Genomic DNA, 18,781 nt, shown 5'->3' on the forward strand with positions numbered 1-18,781 from the left:
TTATGCAATTTATTTAGTTAAAAACTGCCGAATAGACAGTTCACGTCAACTACCCGGAGCCGCCGGGCGCGTTGTTGTTGACGTAAATCTTATTACCTCTCTGTTTTCACGAATAGGTTAATAATATTTCTATATTTAACTTGTTTCTGGTTTCAAAAAAATGTAACATTGTATTTTATATCATCATATATCATCATACATATCATAAAAATTAACATTAGGCCTACTTAATTTACCGAGCGTAGATTAGTACGCGGAACGGCAATGGCAAAGATTAAGAAGAAATAGGCCATCTGGGTATTAATAACGCATTTTGATTTTTGTTGTTACTTTCTTTGTGAACCAATTTAGCATGGTGGTAAAATAATTTTTTTTCTAGAATTAAATGTACAATAGTTTGTAAAATCTTATATAAAAAAATATTTTATATTTTTATCATAATTTTATTTAAATATGACATCTATTTAAAAATCAAGTCTTCTTTCGTCTGTATACATCCACTCGTGTGAGGGCGGGCACCCATCCGCTGTTAAAAGTTCTACAAATTTCCAATGCAAAAATCGCGGATTGCTCATTCGATTTGCGCACGTTGTTTACGTTTCGCCGATCCATCATTCACACAACAGCGAGCGAAATATGGCTGATTCGACTTCATCGTCAGATGAGACGGATAATGATGAACAAGAAAAGCTGAAATCTGCAGTTTGGAAACACGATTTTACACCTAAATATGTTAATAGTATGTTAGTGATTAAATCACTAACGTTTAGTGGTACCATTTAGTTTCCTTGTGGTGTAAAATAGATTATAATTTCCATTCACGTGTTGTTTTGTTTTAGGCCTAGCCTAGGCCCTAGGCCCTAGCTAGGCCTTCCTACTATCTAGGCCCCTACTTACTGCTACTACTAGGCTAGGCCCTACTGCTACTAGGAACAGACGATGGTGCCCAAAGTGTGAGACGATCCGGCCCAACAAGTTTTTAAGACGATATAGGGACCAGAGATGATCGGGCCCAAATTATGGTGGATGGGGGTGGATGACGAAGATATTAATCATCACGTTTTAATTTTTCTAGCCATTCTATTCTATAAATTTCAGAAGATCACGTTTTATGTTGGTCGCAATAAAACAAACTTTCAGATTGTGTAATATGGGCCACTGCACTAGCTACCTATGCTTTTTATCATCATTGGTCTTGTTGCATTTAAATTCAATCTTGTTTTATTGCATCGCGCTGTTTTGTATTTGAACTCAATCCATCCCGCAGCCCTTCAAAAAAACTCTGCAGCCCTTATTTTGGCTGCAGCCCATAGTTTGCGCAACGTCGACCTAGGGCTAGGGCCTAGTTGATATGAAACTTAAAGCAACTCAAACAAAATGTTAGCATAATTAACTCAACTCAAAGTAACACAAAATTTCGCAAAATATGTCAACATATGAACAGTTGAATTGACTTTGTTTTATAAATATGTTAACTGCAATTTTCAAAATTTTCTATTCTAGAGAAAAAAGAATTCCAGAAGTTGGCGATACAAGTAGTAGAAAAGAAATCTCTTAGGTATATTAATTTGTTTCAGTCTTTGTCAATGCACAGTAAACTTTTTTGTTGCAGCCGTTTCATATAATGCATCACTTAATCGTAACGTCGGTGACAATGGAGCTGTTGAAGACAACTAATGCCAATACAGTACATGCATTATTTGTGGCATTGTACATTAATATTGAGGCTGATCGATTATTTAACATTTTAACGTCAAAATCGCTCTAAAAAGTATAATTTAATAATAAAAATGAAATTAACACTCTAAATATATCCCATCAATATTAATAATATATTATTTTTTTTTTTTTCAAATTTGTTGTTGAATATGCCATTTTAATGTCACGTAAATAAATTCACTTTGATCAAAACTGGATGGGAAAAAAAATTGTTTACCTGAAAAACTGTAATTTGAACCCAAAAAAATGCTTAAATTGTCTGTCAGACAAAATCGTTTTTAGTTAAAATTAACCATTTCTTTTGTCTAATTATATGTTTTTTTTTTTGTATTAAAATTGCTAAATCCATGTTTTTGGGGGACAATACATCTTTAAGTAGCAAGATTCTAAGCATTTAATATTTTTAATTTTTAGGTTTTCTTTTCTCTTATTTTTTCTTTTTTTAGAGAAAACATTGAAGATTCAACTGATGATGATTACAGAAGTCTTCTAGTCACTCCAGGTTTTCAAAAACATGTTGCTAAGAAACTAGAAACGTTTCTGGATAGGTAATATCAGTCAGCGTCATTTACTTGCTTACGTAACATTATTTTTCAGTTCCATGTTTGTTTATCTATTACATTATTATGTTACTTGTTTGTATGTTTTATATATGAACGCACCGTTTATGAGCATGTCACATGCATTGATGTAAATGGTTTCAATAAATTATTATGTTCAGTAAGCCTCAGACAAACTGCAGGTACAGCAAAAGGCCTCACGAGCCGATTGAATTTTGAAGTCCTAATCAAAATGCAAGAATTCTAATATGTCGTATGTGTATGTGTATATAATCCTGCACCATGTAATAATTACTGTAGCCTTCTATAGTCATATATTAACAACTATTTTTGATGAGTTATGTTGTTTATTTTTACAGTACAATTAAAACATATTCAGTCAGCAAAACTGAAATACTGACGTTGGAGACATCAGAAAATGAAGGTATGTAGCTGTTATGTCATTGTTGATTGTAGACCTAACTAGTTAAATGTTAACCTTGTATTATCCCACAATTCCCTGTCTTAGATAGTGAATCTAGTGAATAAAATTAATTTTGTTTAATGTATCACCACATTTTGGCTGAGTTTATTATTATTGTACAGACTATAAGCAGATGCTAATTCAAGTTTATACACAAACAATATTGTAGTCCCTGAAAATGATTTCAAATGGAATTGACTTTATACATGTTCTTATGTTTGTAAATTTGTTTCTTCTTCTTACTGTATATTTTTTGTTTATAGGTTTACTTCTATTTTCTACTTCAAAACCTGTTGGTTGGTTGATGTCGCCACCCTTGCCTAAAGCTCCTCAAAGGAAGAGACTAGCCAGCTCCAGGTATAAAACAGTTAATTCTTTGCTAATTTAGTGTTTTTAAAATATATGTATCATTCAATACAGTATAACGGGTCCTTTGAGACATAATAATCTTTCATAAATGGGAATAAATCAATGACAAATACCTAAATGTTATGCGTAATAAGAATAACAAATAACAAGTTGTTTATAGACCCCTCCTTTTTGACACCCCTATTCAGGGAACACCTCTATTAAAAGAACAAGGGTAAATACATACAATACATGCACCTCTATTAAAGGGACATTTTAATTTGGTATTCTAAATAAAAACATTTTTTTTACGCATCCAACAGCAAGTAACTCACCAATTAATACAGGATGGATAAACTATTTAATAATCTATCATGCTTATAAACTAAGGGAGTGGAGTTGAAATAGTCATGATTTACAACCCTGGCCCTAGGTCAGGATTGAACCCTGCACCTTGGGATTGGAAGGCAAGCTCCACTACGATTTTAATTTAAGGACAAAATATTATTTGTTAAAATAGATTTTTTTTAAAGTTGTATTTTCTGGGTGTAGTTTTTTAAATTATGTGGAAATAATAAATGTATTGTTTTCTTATCAATTATTAATTTTTTTCAAATATATTTTAGTGATTCTGAAGAAGAGAATATACGTCTAAGTTCTGTAGTGGTTGATGGCTTTCAAGTACTTAAAGAAGGGAGCAAGTTAGCAAGTGAGATACCAAGCCTAAACACGTCCGATTCTGACCTAAAAAACAAAGGTAATGATGCACCAGTGTTGATAGAACAAAAGAGAAAAAAGAAGAAGAAAAAGAAAGGTGATATAAATGGCAACAAGTCTTCAAATTGCCCTATAGAAAATGGTAGTAATATAGAATGTATGGATTCAATGAAACAAGATGATGTTGATGATCAAATTGTTAGGAAATCTCAAAAGAAGAAAAATAAAAAATATATGCATGTCCACCCCGAAATATCTCCTAAGATTAATAATTGAGATGAAAAAACGATCAAAATAAACAAAAAGAAACAAAAAGGACAAAGAAGCATCCTCAGTAGATAGATGTGATGTATGGTGTTATAAATTATAATAAATATTGCACCAGAATGTCAGCACATCATCCCAAACCCACCAAAGGGTGAACACCCTACCCCCATGACCCCACCCCACCAATACCCTAGAAACCTCCATAATGTACTATAAAAAGGTATTTTAACATCACAGTATTAAAATTGTCTGATACAATTATAGAATCAAGCTGAAATTTACAGTACTGTTTTCTAATTTTTTACCGTGGCACTAAAATAATGGGTAAAGGGAATAACGTCACAGTAGTGCGGTGATGAAACAAGTCCTCCGGCAAATCTAAGGCACTGGAATTTTGGTGCCTTCTTTCTCATCATCTGGTAGCATTTTAAATATATTGTACAAAATGTGAAATAAGTGTATATAAAGAAAAAACAGATTTAAAATATTGTTTGAATATGTTATTTAATGGTGTAAAAAATGACATAAACAACATTTTATTATCAACATCGATATTTTATTATCAAAACAATACAAAGACACACCTAAAGTTATGTACAGTACTAAGTACCCTTTACGTTTTATATTTTTAATAACTTACTATATACTTGGATTTTATAATTTATATACATTTTATCATTTCTTTTCAATAATAATTAAATACAAAAAAATATGGCTGAAAAATGTAATATACATTTCACGGAGATCAAATAACCCTTTTGGTCAATAATGAAGTTTTCTTGCGTTTGACTGTTGAGGTTGTTACGAGTGTAGAATTTACAAAATAAGGGGGTAAATTTGGTTTGATTGAGTAATTAGTTATGTGGTAGAGTTGGCCCTGAGTGTAGAAGTGATAAAATAAGGGGGTAAATATGGTTTGATTGAGTAACTAGTTATGTGGTGGAGTTGGCCCTAAGTGTGGAAGTTACAAAATAAGGGGGTAAATATGGTTTGATTGAGTAATTAGTTATGTGGTAGAGTTGGCCCTGAGTGTAGAAGTTACAAAATAAGTGGGTAGATATGGTTTGATTGAGTAATTAGGTATGTGGTAGAGTTGGCCCTGAATGTAGAAATTACAAAATAAGGGGGTAATTATAGCCACAAAAAAATTTACAGGCAACTTGCTTTGAAACTGGCCAACTGTGGAGAGGCTGATGCAAAAAGGTTTAAAAGTTTCTGGGTCTTAGTGGATGTTTTGTTTATTGTATTTCATTTAGAAATACAATGAACCTGCATAATTTTAATCCAGGGTTTGTTCTGGTAAAGACATTAGCATTGACTTTAGGCATACACTTAGGTTTTATAATATCGCCATAGGCTCAATGCCTGCCAGAATACTTGTATATTGATAAACGTGATGACTGCTACCTGTTAGTAGGCTCAGTTGAGGGTTGAATTGAAATTTGTACTGGTAAATACAAAGAATAGTTGTCTCAATACGTTTGATTACACTTGTGACATTAGAACACATCCACCAGAATGTACACACTTTGGCCTGGTATGCAATTAACAGGATATCACCCCATACACTTGTGAAATTAGAACACATCCACCAGCGTGTACACACTTTGGCCTGGTATGCCATTTACAGGATGTCACCCCCATGCACCCATACATAATACCAAGCCTTGTTTTAGGTGTTTTGCCAAGTCCCAGTAACAATGCAACATTTCTTAACAGTCTTTATACACAAGCCACAATGGTAACAAATCGTTTCTCCAGAATAGGAGTTTATAGGTTATTTGTAAAGGAGTTAAAGTCCATACCTTTTCAGTTGTACTATACCTAAATTTTAAAATATGATTTTACATAATTATTAATATATATTGATGAGAAACTGTATTTCATTTAATTTCTGCTACCAATTTTTCTTAATTACAGTATCTGCAAACATATATACATTTAAAGTTGCACTAAATATTACCACATTTTACAACAATCAATAGCACAATACACTATTTTATGAAGCACCACTTTTGAGAAAGGACTACTAGTGATATAGCTACTACTAGATTGTATAAAGATGGTGAACTTTCTTGGTTGCAATTAAAGTATGCTGGACCAGAAGAATGTGAGCTTAAAACTGACCCTGTTCATTATATGAAGTTATACTGTTTGAACAGCAATGTTCACATGCACAAAAGTTAATCATGCATAGAATGGATTTAAGCTGATCTGAATCATATCCGAGTTAAAACCATGTGCTTGTGTGATCGGTTAACTTTCTTTATACTGCATGCGTTATATATAATATAAACTATGATTTACTTCTGATGTAACTCCAATAGGTTGGAGAGTTATATCCGTTGTAATCTTAGACCACCTTTGAACGCAGAACAAGTTTAACACAACAAATTTACCATATTTAACTCTGATAAAGGAAAGGGAGTGTAATCATAGCTTTTATCATGTATTTTGTATATATTAATTTGTTAGTGGTACTTCATAAAACTTATTCGTTGGGAAGCACCGACCTTAAGGTCGCTGAATGGTCACCAGCATTGACCCAGCCCTTTCCAAAAGACTTCCTTTGCACTCTCCCTTTTTGCCAACCATTTGGTTACCACAGTTGTTTAAATCAACTATAATCTATAATGAAAAGTTTTGTTTGGCATGTTAAGATGTCATAGAGCAACTATTGTGAATGGTTGTATTGTTGTTTATTCCTCTGGGTTTAGAGTCTGACTGTGATATTGCTGTTGTGTCTGTCCTGCACTCTAATGCGTGATCTGCAAGCATCCCTGTCAAAATACAGATTATGAAGTTACAGTCTATAATAATATTTATTCTAAAAAATTTTAAAAATTACATATTGTACCAGTAAATATAGGTATGAGCCCAAACAAACAGATTAACTGTATAAAATTAATAAAAACAGATTGTAAAATACATTGTACAGTATATGTCACTACAGGTACTACTTTTGCCTGTCCCAGGGTGCAGCGGCCAAATCCAGCACCAGAATAAATCATATGACAACTTTAGCAGGGAAAAGAACTCTAGTCTTGAAATGTAGAGTGTGCTTGGAAAAAAACAATAAAAGCGAAGGAAGAAATCAACAATAGTAATTTTTTCATTAATAATAATATCCTGGATTTATATAGCGCCTAATGTTGTGAAACCTCTAAGCGCTGAACATTATTACCCCGGGCCTTTTTTGCATCAAACATGTATAGAAACATACTCCCATAATGCAGCTAGTAATCAGTGCAAAGTTGTCTTGATCTAACCGGGTACCCATTTATACACCTGGGTGGAGAGAGGCATACGTAAGTAAAGTATCTTGCCTAAGGATACAAGCAATGCGGCAGAGTTTGATTCCAACCGTGATCTCACGATCAGTATTCCAACATCCAACACACTGCGCCACACACCCTTAGCTATTAATTTTTATATAGCAGTCTCACCTGTATTTTTGACGGACTTAATCTCTCCATTAGCCATTCGTTTTGCTGCCATCATGTGTTGTTGTAATTGACTGATTTGCGTTGGGTTCACCGTTGTCATGGTCGTCATGGTGAGTGGGGGACCCGACCCCATGACGTTATTTGGCAAGCTTGTTATCTGCTGGGGAATATGCTGCTGGGGCTGCTGACTTGGTAGTTGAATCTGAAAATGACTGACCGGTTGCAACGGTTTGGTCTGATTGTTATTCAGTGCTGAAAAACAACAGTAATGATGTAATTGTTATGTGGTAACGGTCTGCCTCTCCAAATAAAGAACAAAATTGGAGAAAACCTCTGTTAAAGTTGGTGTAGGCCTACATCATTCTTCCACATTGAGAAAGTTCAAATCTGTTCTCAAAAACGATCCTTTTTATGATTCTTTTTTCCAAGAGCTGTGACACCTTACTTGTTAGAGAGTGGTGACGGTCTGCCTCTCCAAATAAAGACCACAATTGGAGAAAGCTGTGTTAAAATTGGTCTACATCATTCTTCCACATTGAGAAAGTCTGTTCTCAAAACTCTCCTTTTTATGATTTTTTTTCCAAGAGTTGTGACACCTTACTTGATAGCGAGTGTGTCATACATATTCAGATTATTATTATTAAATAGCAGTATATGGTAATTACAAATTACAATTAATCTATCAAATGATATAATTTTAAAATTTCTAAATATTGTAAACCATTTATAGACTGGCACAAAAAAAAAGCGAATTTAGAAAGTACATAGAATAACTGAAACTTTTGATCTCTATACAAAGTTGGTAAACGTTTTAAATCATTTAAATTGGTCTACTAGGAATGTGGAAGGTCCGGAACATTCAACCAATTAAATGATTGCAATGAGAAGGTCCTGCCATCTTGATGATTTCAAGCTCTGTCTACACTGTCAAACTTTATGTGACAAAAAAATGTGATGTGCCCATATATGGACACGATGATGTCATATCACTACCATATTTGGGCACATCACTTTTTTTTTGGGTCAAACTAGTTTGATAGTGTGGACAGAGCTTTACGGTTTTAATATTCACCATTATGAAGTTGTTGAAGAAAATTCTGTTGCATACACAAACTATGTTGCTGTGTCTGGTGTTGTGATTGGTGTTGCTGTGTTGGCTGAGCCATTCTGATTGGCTGGCTCTGGTCGTTGATCTGCTGCAGTTGTTGCACCATTAACATGCTGTTACCACTCATGTTGGTTCCTGTGATTCGCTGAATCTGGTGTGCTTGGCTCAAAGCTGAAGAATGGAATATACACATTTTAGAACTTATTTTGTTTTGATGTGTGTGTTTGTAGAATGAGGCTATCGGCATGATCAACTGTGCATGAATATAGATTTTTCTATTGGCACATGCACGTTTAAATTAGTATTTTCAATTCTCACAATCAATATTTTTTGTAGAGAATATTGGCACGGTTATTGTTTATTGTTTCAGTTCGGTATTTACATTTACTGTCATGCCAATAGAAAAACGCCATTGGCACGGTTGTCCGTGTTTGTACGTTATCTATTTTTTTGGAAAACTTGTTTGTTAGGACACTATTTCACTGTTTGGTTAAAATATGCAGATAATTACAATGACCAGCAGGGGTAGTACAGTGTGTATTTTATATTTGTTTTTTAAAATTATGTGTTTAATAGAACTTTTGACGACATTTTTTGTATCTGCATAAAAGGCATAGTCTAGTCATTTCAATTTTGACTTCAATAGTAGTAGTCTTACTGTAACAATATAAACATATGATTTTAAAATATATTTGTGGTCGTAAAAACTATTTTAATTACAAATTAGTGAAACTAAAATTTTTAATTAGCATTAACTGTTTTATCACTTACACTGGCCATGATGGCTGGAGGCATTTAGAAGTCCCAGAACGGTAGTCTGCCCTTGACTCCTCATAGAGGGCTGATGGGAAGGTTGGTGCATGATCTGTGTGTTCGGCATCTGGAGTAAGTTTGGAAGGGAGAGCTGGGCTGTTGTAGAATTGTAAGAAGAATTTGATAAACTACTCACTGGCGGGAGTTTATTTGTCGTCTGAAAAGAAATATAATTTTTTTTAGAAATAATTTTGGAATTTAAATTCATAAAGTAGTTGTTAACACCAGATAAAATGTTCCCAATAAAAATTGTTTTGAGAATTTTGCCCAATTTCTCAAAAAAACATTTAAATGCGGAGATGGACAGAGTGAATTAGTATCTCGAACTCCACTGTTCATGAACAACAAACGTTGGGTTCTCACGATGCAATCCAGTGCAAAAGTGATGATTTGTGAACTGTGATTGGTTAAATTACTCCTCGTGGGTGGGAACGAAAGCTCTGTCTACACTATCAAACTAATGTGATGTGCCCAAACATGGTAGTTGTATGCCCAAATATGGTAGTGATATCACATCATCATGTCCATGGGCTCATCACATTTTTTGTTCCAAAGTTTGATAGTGTAAACAAGGCTTTTATATCTTTTTGGTTTATATTTGGCAGAAATTTGAATAAATAAAATTCAAAAGAATATTTTGAGCCAAAAACGTTTGCCTCTGTGACCCGTCAAGAGCTCTTATAATATACAGAGCATATTGTGGGCCCTCCAAGCACGCCACATTTGCTGGTTGTGCCACCTTCAATAATTAGTACAAAAATTAATGATTTATTAATTAAACATCTGTTTAATAAACAAAGTCAAAATGATTTACAATTCATCTGTTTATTAAAAAATGAATTACTGCTGTGTCTGTCTAGTATTCACTTTCACATTTTAAAATACTAATGATTTATTCTTTTATTTTGAACAATTAATACACTTTTATACATATGTATTTATTTTATTGAGTTAAGCAACATTTCAAATGGCACATATGGTATAGACTGTGAGTGTTTTGTTAATTAGCTTATAAGAGACTCGTCACTTATAATGTTAAGTAAACATTAATTTTGGCATTTTGATCATTTATTTATTCAGTGAGATTAGTTGGTCCTAATAAGTATTGGCAAAAAATATGATTAATGAATAATCTATGAATGAAATGTGTTATTAAAAAGGTAGATGCAATTTGATTATTAGTAATTAATTAGTTAAGAATGGTTTTATGTAGTTTATTGATTTACTTTAATAATACTATACTTAGTTCAATATTCCATATTAATAGTTCAGTGTTTAGTTTAGTTACAAAATTAATAACTTATTTCATTATTATTTTACACCCTGTTATAACTTACCATTATTACTTTGCCATTATAAACATTTCCAAAATTGCTAGTATTTAGTCAGTATATAATTTTTAGTTTAGTTTGATTACAAAATTATATGGAGTATTATTTTACACCCTGTTTTAACATCAATGTTGAGACTACAAAAACAACAATGTTGTGAAAATGTTGCAACTCTATCTCTAACTTGTCACTGAAGTTAGAGGTTACAACTATTTTCTGTATCGGAGTTAAATACACCCAATGAATATATTGAACTTTTTTGCGTTCAAACGTGTGTGGTTACGTTACATGCTACTGATCGGAGTTATATCAGTGGAACATCGGACATTGTATCGGAGTTATAAGAGAGTTAACCGAGCTCTTAGTCTTAAGTCGGTTGAGACTCGGATATGACTCGGAACAGCTCGTTGTTCTATTCATGATTAACTCTCGTGACGTGTGAACAATGTATACTTACATTAACCATTTGATGAGTAGCCGGGAAGTTGATCATTGGTTGCTTTGGTTGGTGGTTCTCATGTTGGACCCCAAGATGGCTGGTGTCCATATTTGATAACGAGGCTATGTGACTACCTCCTATCAGAAGGTTCGTTGATCCTGATGGGTGTATGATTGCTGTGGTTGTACCCTGGTGGTTATTGCTTTCTACCATCATATCTGTCACCGTATCGAGAGACATTGATTCTACTGTGCTACCTGCTGAAAAGATTGATTGATATTGATCAGTTTATTGAATTTTAAAAGTCGATTTATTGGTTGATTGATTTATTAATGTTTATGTATTGTCGTTTCCGTCACCGTGTTGATGTATCGATTAAAATATACAGTTGATTGATTGATAAATTGATCATCGATTAATGGATTGATTGACTGATTAATATATTGGTTAATTACTGTTCATTATAGTAGAGATTGATCAATCTGAATAAGTGATTGATTTGGAAATTCATATTGATTAGTTACGATATTAGTTGATTAGTTTATCGATTAGGTACGACAATAATTGGGTGAAAAGTTGATTATTTGATTGAAAAATATTATTGTTATTACGATAATACTTTTCTGATAAGTTGATGAATGATTGATATTTGATTGATTGATTGACGTTTGATTGATTGATTGATTGATTAATAGAGTTAGATTATTTCAGTCTTTGTTCTGATCGATAGATGTTTGGTATTTATTTCAGTTATCTGCAAAGTTAACTTTTGCCTAAAGATACCATCATAAATTTGTATATTACAAACATGATAAAACTATGTTTGTATGTATGTAGTGTGAAATATTTACCAGGTTGTATTTGCTGTTGATGGTATGTAAGCACTTGTTGATGAGCACTTTCCATTGCTAGTTTGTTCTTGAACGCCTCCTCTTTTCTACGATTCGCAAACCAATTATACACGCGCACCTCTGTAACAAGATTCGCGCCCAATCCGTTCACCTGGGTCGGGCAGACACCCCTCTGTATGCATTCGGCTCTAAAAAGAAAAACAATCCGTCATTTCAATCATGCATTTTGGTACAGTACACTAAAACAACAGAATCATTTTAGCTCACATTAACAAAATAGTAGCAGTTCAAAAGTGTCCCTTTAAAGAGTACGTGTGACCCTTGAATAGGAGTTTTTTGTGTATTAAAATATACTTTTTTTCACGGAAAAATGTCCCCTTAATTGAGGTGTCCCTATATTGTAGTTATCTAGCAGGAAATAACTTAACAAAATTATTACAAATAAAATGCGTTTTGTTTTTTTGGTTTTTGTTTTGCATAAATAGAAGCTACGTCGACAACTCTTATACTAACTGTATGGCCTACTACAGTCCATTGCAAACATACTTACGAGTTACATTCTGCGACTAGCTGTTCTCGTTCCTCTTTGCTTGGGTTTCGGTTATGTTGATAAGCCCGATAAAGAATGCTCTGTGATGCTGGCCCCCATTTAAATCGATTCCGCTTAATTTTTCTCCCGTGCACTGCTATTTGGCTTTCTGTTTCTTGTTCAAGAGGTGCCGATTGTGGTCGACTGAATTCTGAAATAACGAAACGAATGCCGTTCTAATAATGATATACGTTTAAGTGGTTCAAATAAGAAGTACAAATTCAAATATTCAATGATATTTTAGTTGTACAGGGTGAACCATAATACGACATATTTCTATTTTGGTATCTTAAAGACGCTTATGGTAATACGTATACCTCTTTATATACGCTTTTATATAAGATTCCGGATACACTTATGTGTTTCGGAGTTTATTCACGGTGTTTTGTGTGAAAGGTGCAACAGAGATAATTCATGATAGAACACATTGCATTTTAAACTAGATTGACGGATTGTAGTTTGTTGACAGCAGACACGATACTGCAGGTTGTTTATTGTCATTAGACATGATACCGTACTCAAATCGGCTGACGAACGGATTCAGGATTGTCTCCAAACATGAAAGAGCTGAAGTAAAGACGTAACGACTCCATCATTATTTATAACAAAATGTGCAACTTACGCGTTAGTATTTCCTTTTGTTTACGTTCGTACCAGGAGTAGAGCATAGCTCTTTTTGAGTTCTTCATTGGTGTACCTTTGTTGAGGTGTTGAGACAAGTGACTTTGATTGAGTCCCGTGACGTCCACCACTTCACGTTGCGGGATGTTATGCTGCTGCATATAATGTTTGATTACCTTAGCAACCCTCCATGGATCCTCCCTATCAATGTACAAAAATAATATTAATTTAGTTTTAATTTTGGTTTCAAATAATGTATTGTAACCTATATTGAATGAGTAAATTCAAATAAAGACACGATATAAGACATATGTACGTATATGCCTCATTGATAGTCGAATAAAAACACGTGCAACTCAGAGCTGAAGTGCGTATCTGCAATGGTTACGGACATAAGCAATCAACGTTGAACTTTTAAAATCCATAATTGCCCTGTTTGAACACTTATTATTGTTAATGTTCCATCCATCCATCCTCCTCATATTTTATGATGGGTTTACTGACTTTTCATAAACTTGTTCCATCAGCACTTGAATTTATACAGAAATTTGCCTCTAGTTACAAAAATAGTGTAACATTATAAAATCGTATACTGTACATTAAATACAAGTTTATAAGGAATTTATTTTTTTACAAACATTTCGTTTCTTTCAATTTAGGTTTTAAACTGAATTGTAAAATTAAAATGTTATGCGAAGAATTTCACCTGAAATGATATATATTTCATGGAAAGACTTCTTATTCTTTTTTTTCCCCAAAAAATTTGATCGAAATAATAGTAGAAAAATAGTTTACCGGAAAATCTATAATTTAAAGCAAAAAAATAGTTTAATTGCCTGTCAGACAATGGTTTTTGGTTAATTTTTTCGTTTAGGCCTATTTTGTTTTTTTATAAGTGAAATTAAGTAAGTCACAATAGGCGTATCTTTATTAGGCCTAACTGCAATAATTCTGATTTTATTATTCTTCATTTTTCATGTATTTTGGAACAATCCATCTTTATGTTTAAGAATGTGGAGAATGAGTCTGTTAACAGTGTTTGAGAAAAGTAGGAAAGATTCACCAAAGTCGCGGGAATTCATTGGTAATAGAAAAAGTTTAATGTGAAGAGTGTTTTCACGAATTAGCAATCATGTATTGACGAAGTACGATAGCCGATTAAAACTTGTCTTTCATTGGCTCTCTCTTCAAAGTTCTGACAGCGTATTTAAGAAACACCATTCGACAGCTTCTTTCTAATTACTTTCCAATCAACATAGCAGTCTAAATACCAATTTGCCTCTGGCCACAGACAAAAAGTTAATATTATGAAAGAATCTTGGAAAACATTTCTTAAACATTGTTAACAGTAAATATGAGTTGTCATCGGGTGACCAGGTGATCTGGTGACATCGTTTGCTGGTCATGTGAGGAAACCCAAGATGTTGAGTAACACACCAACAGGATGTTTGAAATCGTGATTGTGGTAGTAATTGATTTAATGACTCCAGAAAGTAAATTCAATTCTTTATAGTTGAAAAAGATAGAAGTACTCGAATTTGTTTTACCGTGATGTTTGGCAGATTCTTCGTTATGGATAAAAGGCATAGGCTTAATACCAACTACTTTCAAAATATTAATAAGAAAATTATGACATTTCAGTTTATTAAAACTGTCTATTATTTTTTGTGAAGTATCTCAAAAGATTACATATTAACTTGAATTGAAACGTCTTCTAATAAAATGTATGCTAAGTACCATACTAATACTGTACAAACTTATGAGGTACATGAGACAAAGCTTGGTTCCCACTGGCACGCAACGACCAATACTAGTAGGAGCAACATAAGTTGACCAATCACAAGGGGCAATTTGGATGATCCATCACTTCGTGATTGGTCGAATTACTGTATATGGTAATTTCAAGTGGGAACCAGGCTTTCTTTATAGCGGCATTTATAGAATATAGTCTGATGTGGCGATTATTAAACACCGCTTATTCGACCTGAAGCACTAATTCGATCATGTTTGAGATATGGTTAGACGGAAATCTCGGAATGATACTTTAATTTACGCAGAGGAAAAAAGGTTTTGAGTATTTACCGACGCCATACCACTTCTCTTGTCTGGACGACCAATATTTTTATGAAACAAATATTTAGAATTGCTATTGCAGTTAGAAGTATTAATATATTATATTGCATTACTATCTTTGTAAAGACTTGAAACAATTATTTTTTTAATATATACAGTTAAATTAAATAAAAAACCGCTCGGACTTCCATACAACAGGCATTCGGTTAAATATTTTAAATTATGATATTTGTTAATGGCTTGTGCAAGAACAATAGGCCTAAATGTTTTTATTATTTTTTTCATAGGAAAATATATCTTTAAAATTATATAATGCAATTGCGACTATACATTGTGTGGTTAAAATAAATAATTAAGTAGTAAGGCTACTTAGTAATAAATGTGTCAGTAACATATATTTATTTCTTTTTTATTTTGTTTACCTTTACGAATAATAATTTGTCAAACAGTAGCTATTATAAATATTATTGTAATAGTAATTATTAATGTTTTCATCGCAAACACCGCCAGCAAAATCCCGTATTGTTAATAATTAAGTAACAAGTTTGGTTAATAGTTAATAGGTGACCAAGTTGGTTTTGGACGTTATATATTTTGTTATAAGTTATTGTTTGATAGGATAAGTGTTTACTTTAGGTTTATGATTACCTAGCCGGGTCCACAGTTCGTATTTACTGTAGTGATTAACAGCCAGATGCAAACAGCTTAGAATATTTCATTATATTTTAGGAAAACTTAAACATTTAATGCAGTGAATCAACTATCTATCAGCTATTTATTTCTTATGTAAACTGCTCTATTTTTCTTATTGTATCAATTTCTTATTCTAGTATTAAGTATTAACATTCTATTTCATATAAAGGAGATTTATTTTACTATTTAAAAAACTTAATTTCCGATATTAAGAATGGAATATTCTTTGTGGGAATAGCAGCTAAACATGCGTATTGCCGCAGATGTGAAAAACAAGACGAATTGGCCAAAGTCCATATTGAAGAAAAGATATTTTTATGTTTTGTTTCCTCCAATGTTATTCAATATGGCACCATTTAGTTTAGAAATATATAGAAAATTACTTTATAAATATAGATTATTAATATCAGGTTATATAAATGTATTTCTGCTAGTCCTGACGAACGCGATATATAAATATGCAAATTAGATCGAGTCTATCTGATTGCAGCTTAAGATAAAGTTATAAATTAGCAAATGGTTTACCAATGCTTCTTTTATTTATTAGCAATTAAGCCATAACCTAAGTTGATGATTTATCCCAGTCGGCCATAACCCTAGTTATGGAATAACTAGAGTCTAAGTACTATCTAATAAACTTCTTTCCAATCACAATGCAGCATTTTGTCGCCATAAAACAACGGGGTTTATTTGGAAATAAAGCTAGTAGATGTTATTTCAAATAGGAATTATTAACTATGGACCTATAATTAAGAAAATTAAATGATCTGGCATTCATCTATAGGCCTATTATTATAATATGTACAATTAAGTTATATTGTATTTTATATTCAAAATGCCATTTAAAGTTATGATACTTATCGGCTTTTAATAAAAAGTAGTCTATAATAGATATTCTAATAATATACTGTATTAAACATTACCACGTTTTGTGCTAATTTACAAACGTTGTTATACTGTTTATGAATAATTCTAAACGTTTAATTAATTTTAGACATTCTCATCTTGGGTGGAGCTGGTCTTTCTTATTCCACAAATCTATACAATGAATTCTTGTTCTGGTTTTTACTATAATAGCACTATAAAATACTGGTATGCTGTTTGGCAAAAACCTGTCGTCACTTAATTAGTATTATTATACTGGGCTTCTTTTCCATGTGTGTTACAGTTTGATCCCAGTAAGTGCCTTGTAGAGATGTAGCTAGCTAGGCTGGTTGCACTTCTGAGTAGAAAACCACTGAAATACTCACCAGGTATCAACCTTTCGTTGTTTCTTTTGTTTGACGCCAAAGTAAATTACTTGAGTTTCTTTATTAAGTTAATCATAAAATACACAATTCGTGTGTGTGGCATAGGTCTATATGATTTTGGTTTTAAAAAGAATGAAATGTAAACAAATTCAAATCGATCGAATTACAATATGATGATGGATTTCTTGTATCTATTTTTGAATATAATAATATTTTCTTTTGTTGCATCTTATGTGAAAATTAATTAATATCTATCATAATTATTTTAATGTAATAAAGTAGTTTTACAAAAAAAATAATATTTAAAATGATTTTATAAATCAAAATATCCACGTAACTTCTATAAATATTTGAATGTTATAAGTACTTGTAATATATATTAGTATTTGAATGTAAAAAAAAGGTATTTGTACGTTAATTAGTTAACTTAGTTTGTTAGTTAATTAGAATTAAAAAGAATAAATTTTTGTTTTTTTTAAATAAAATATAAAATATACAGTGTCTAAACTACTGAATGTATCAAACCAATTTTAAAAAATACGAAATTAAATGATAAAGAATTGTATACATTTATTTGGGAATACAAACCAGATGAACATTTACAATCAGTGTCTAAACTATTCTATTTTTCCAAAAAGTACCAAAACCTTTTGTTGAAGAAATTAAAAGTCTACCTTAATAACTGGTCCTTTAGTGTCACTTGGTGGTTAAGAGAATCGATAGGTAACGTGTAGTCATCCTCTTCATCATCTTCTTCCTCTTCTTCTTCTTCCTCCTCATCCTCATCTTCTCCTTCCACATCTACATTCCCATTTTTCCGTTTATCTTCCATCGGTTCAAACTTTTCTTCGGTCATAAACGTACAATCTCTTTTTTCGTTTCCATTTTCCCTGGCGTCTAAATCCAGATAAGTTTCTGAACGAACGTCAGTTCTTGAACTCTCTGTTGTAACTCTTGAATCTCCGGTAGGAATGCAATCTTCCTCAAATCTTCTGAAATATTTCGAGATTGCCATAAGAAGTGCGTCTTTACTTACATTCGATTCCAGCAATGCATCTAGCATATATTGTTGAAGTTCACTTAACTCGGTCGACATTTTTACACATCCAACGACCATTTTTTCGATTTTTTTCCTCCAAAGAATTTGTCTAATAATACGTTGCTGGTTTATATGAATACGCACCCGTGTGTTTTCCTGGCTGAGATACCACTGATATAGTTGTACTAGGACCTGGTCGTGTTTTATCTATATTCCAGATCGTTTTCCAAATATATTCAGGTAGGGCGCCATCACTAACCAAATTGATAAGGATGTGTGAAATTGGTTTCTGCAATTTGTTTTCAAGTACGTACTTGTGTTAGTGGTTAAGATATCTTGCTGTTCCAAGTTCAATGGTTCAAATCATATTTTAAACAATGTTATTTAGGCCTATATACGGTATTAAGAATTACATGAATCATTCTAAACTAACAGGGACATAATAGAAATTAAA

The 18,781-nt window shown here is 32.5% G+C and overlaps 2 protein-coding genes across 2 annotated transcripts; one reads left to right on the forward strand and one right to left on the reverse strand.

The window, feature by feature from the left end:
- The first annotated feature begins 572 nt into the window (after window positions 1-572).
- On the forward strand, window positions 573-4,543 carry LOC144834515 (uncharacterized). The gene is made up of 6 exons (XM_078689346.1): window positions 573-739; window positions 1,504-1,558; window positions 2,166-2,267; window positions 2,639-2,703; window positions 3,006-3,099; window positions 3,717-4,543. The coding sequence occupies exons 1-6, from the start codon at window positions 637-639 to the stop codon at window positions 4,081-4,083; spliced, it is 786 nt and encodes a 261-aa protein (XP_078545472.1). The 5' UTR covers window positions 573-636; the 3' UTR covers window positions 4,084-4,543.
- Window positions 4,544-5,338: 795 nt separating this feature from the next.
- Window positions 5,339-18,485, reverse strand: LOC144834485 (uncharacterized). The gene is made up of 9 exons (XM_078689304.1): window positions 17,963-18,485; window positions 13,274-13,473; window positions 12,613-12,802; window positions 12,063-12,250; window positions 11,230-11,471; window positions 9,400-9,598; window positions 8,593-8,799; window positions 7,521-7,772; window positions 5,339-6,702 (listed from the first exon to the last, which is right to left on the reverse strand). The coding sequence occupies exons 1-9, from the start codon at window positions 18,403-18,405 to the stop codon at window positions 6,692-6,694; spliced, it is 1,932 nt and encodes a 643-aa protein (XP_078545430.1). The 5' UTR covers window positions 18,406-18,485; the 3' UTR covers window positions 5,339-6,691.
- Window positions 18,486-18,781: the final 296 nt, after the last annotated feature.

Source organism: Antedon bifida, chromosome 2 (genome assembly GCF_963402885.1).
Source record: "Antedon bifida chromosome 2, ecAntBifi1.1, whole genome shotgun sequence".
NCBI classification, from domain to species: Eukaryota; Metazoa; Echinodermata; class Crinoidea; order Comatulida; family Antedonidae; genus Antedon; species Antedon bifida.

What these genes read in the sequence shown, in the direction of transcription:
- LOC144834515 (XM_078689346.1), top strand. Translation starts at nt 637, where the DNA reads ATGGCTGATTCGACTTCATCGTCAGATGAGACGGATAATGATGAACAA. An exon ending in TACACCTAAATATGTTAATA is followed by an intron (nt 740 to 1,503) that starts GTATGTTAGTGA and finishes TTTCTATTCTAG; the next exon opens with AGAAAAAAGAATTCCAGAAG. An exon ending in GGAGACATCAGAAAATGAAG is followed by an intron (nt 2,704 to 3,005) that starts GTATGTAGCTGT and finishes TTTTGTTTATAG; the next exon opens with GTTTACTTCTATTTTCTACT.
- LOC144834485 (XM_078689304.1), bottom strand. Translation starts at nt 18,405, where the DNA reads ATGGTCGTTGGATGTGTAAAAATGTCGACCGAGTTAAGTGAACTTCAA. An exon ending in CTAAAGGACCAGTTATTAAG is followed by an intron (nt 13,474 to 17,962) that starts GTAGACTTTTAA and finishes GTACATTGATAG; the next exon opens with GGAGGATCCATGGAGGGTTG. An exon ending in TCTTCAACAACTTCATAATG is followed by an intron (nt 7,773 to 8,592) that starts GTGAATATTAAA and finishes GTTGTTTTTCAG; the next exon opens with CACTGAATAACAATCAGACC.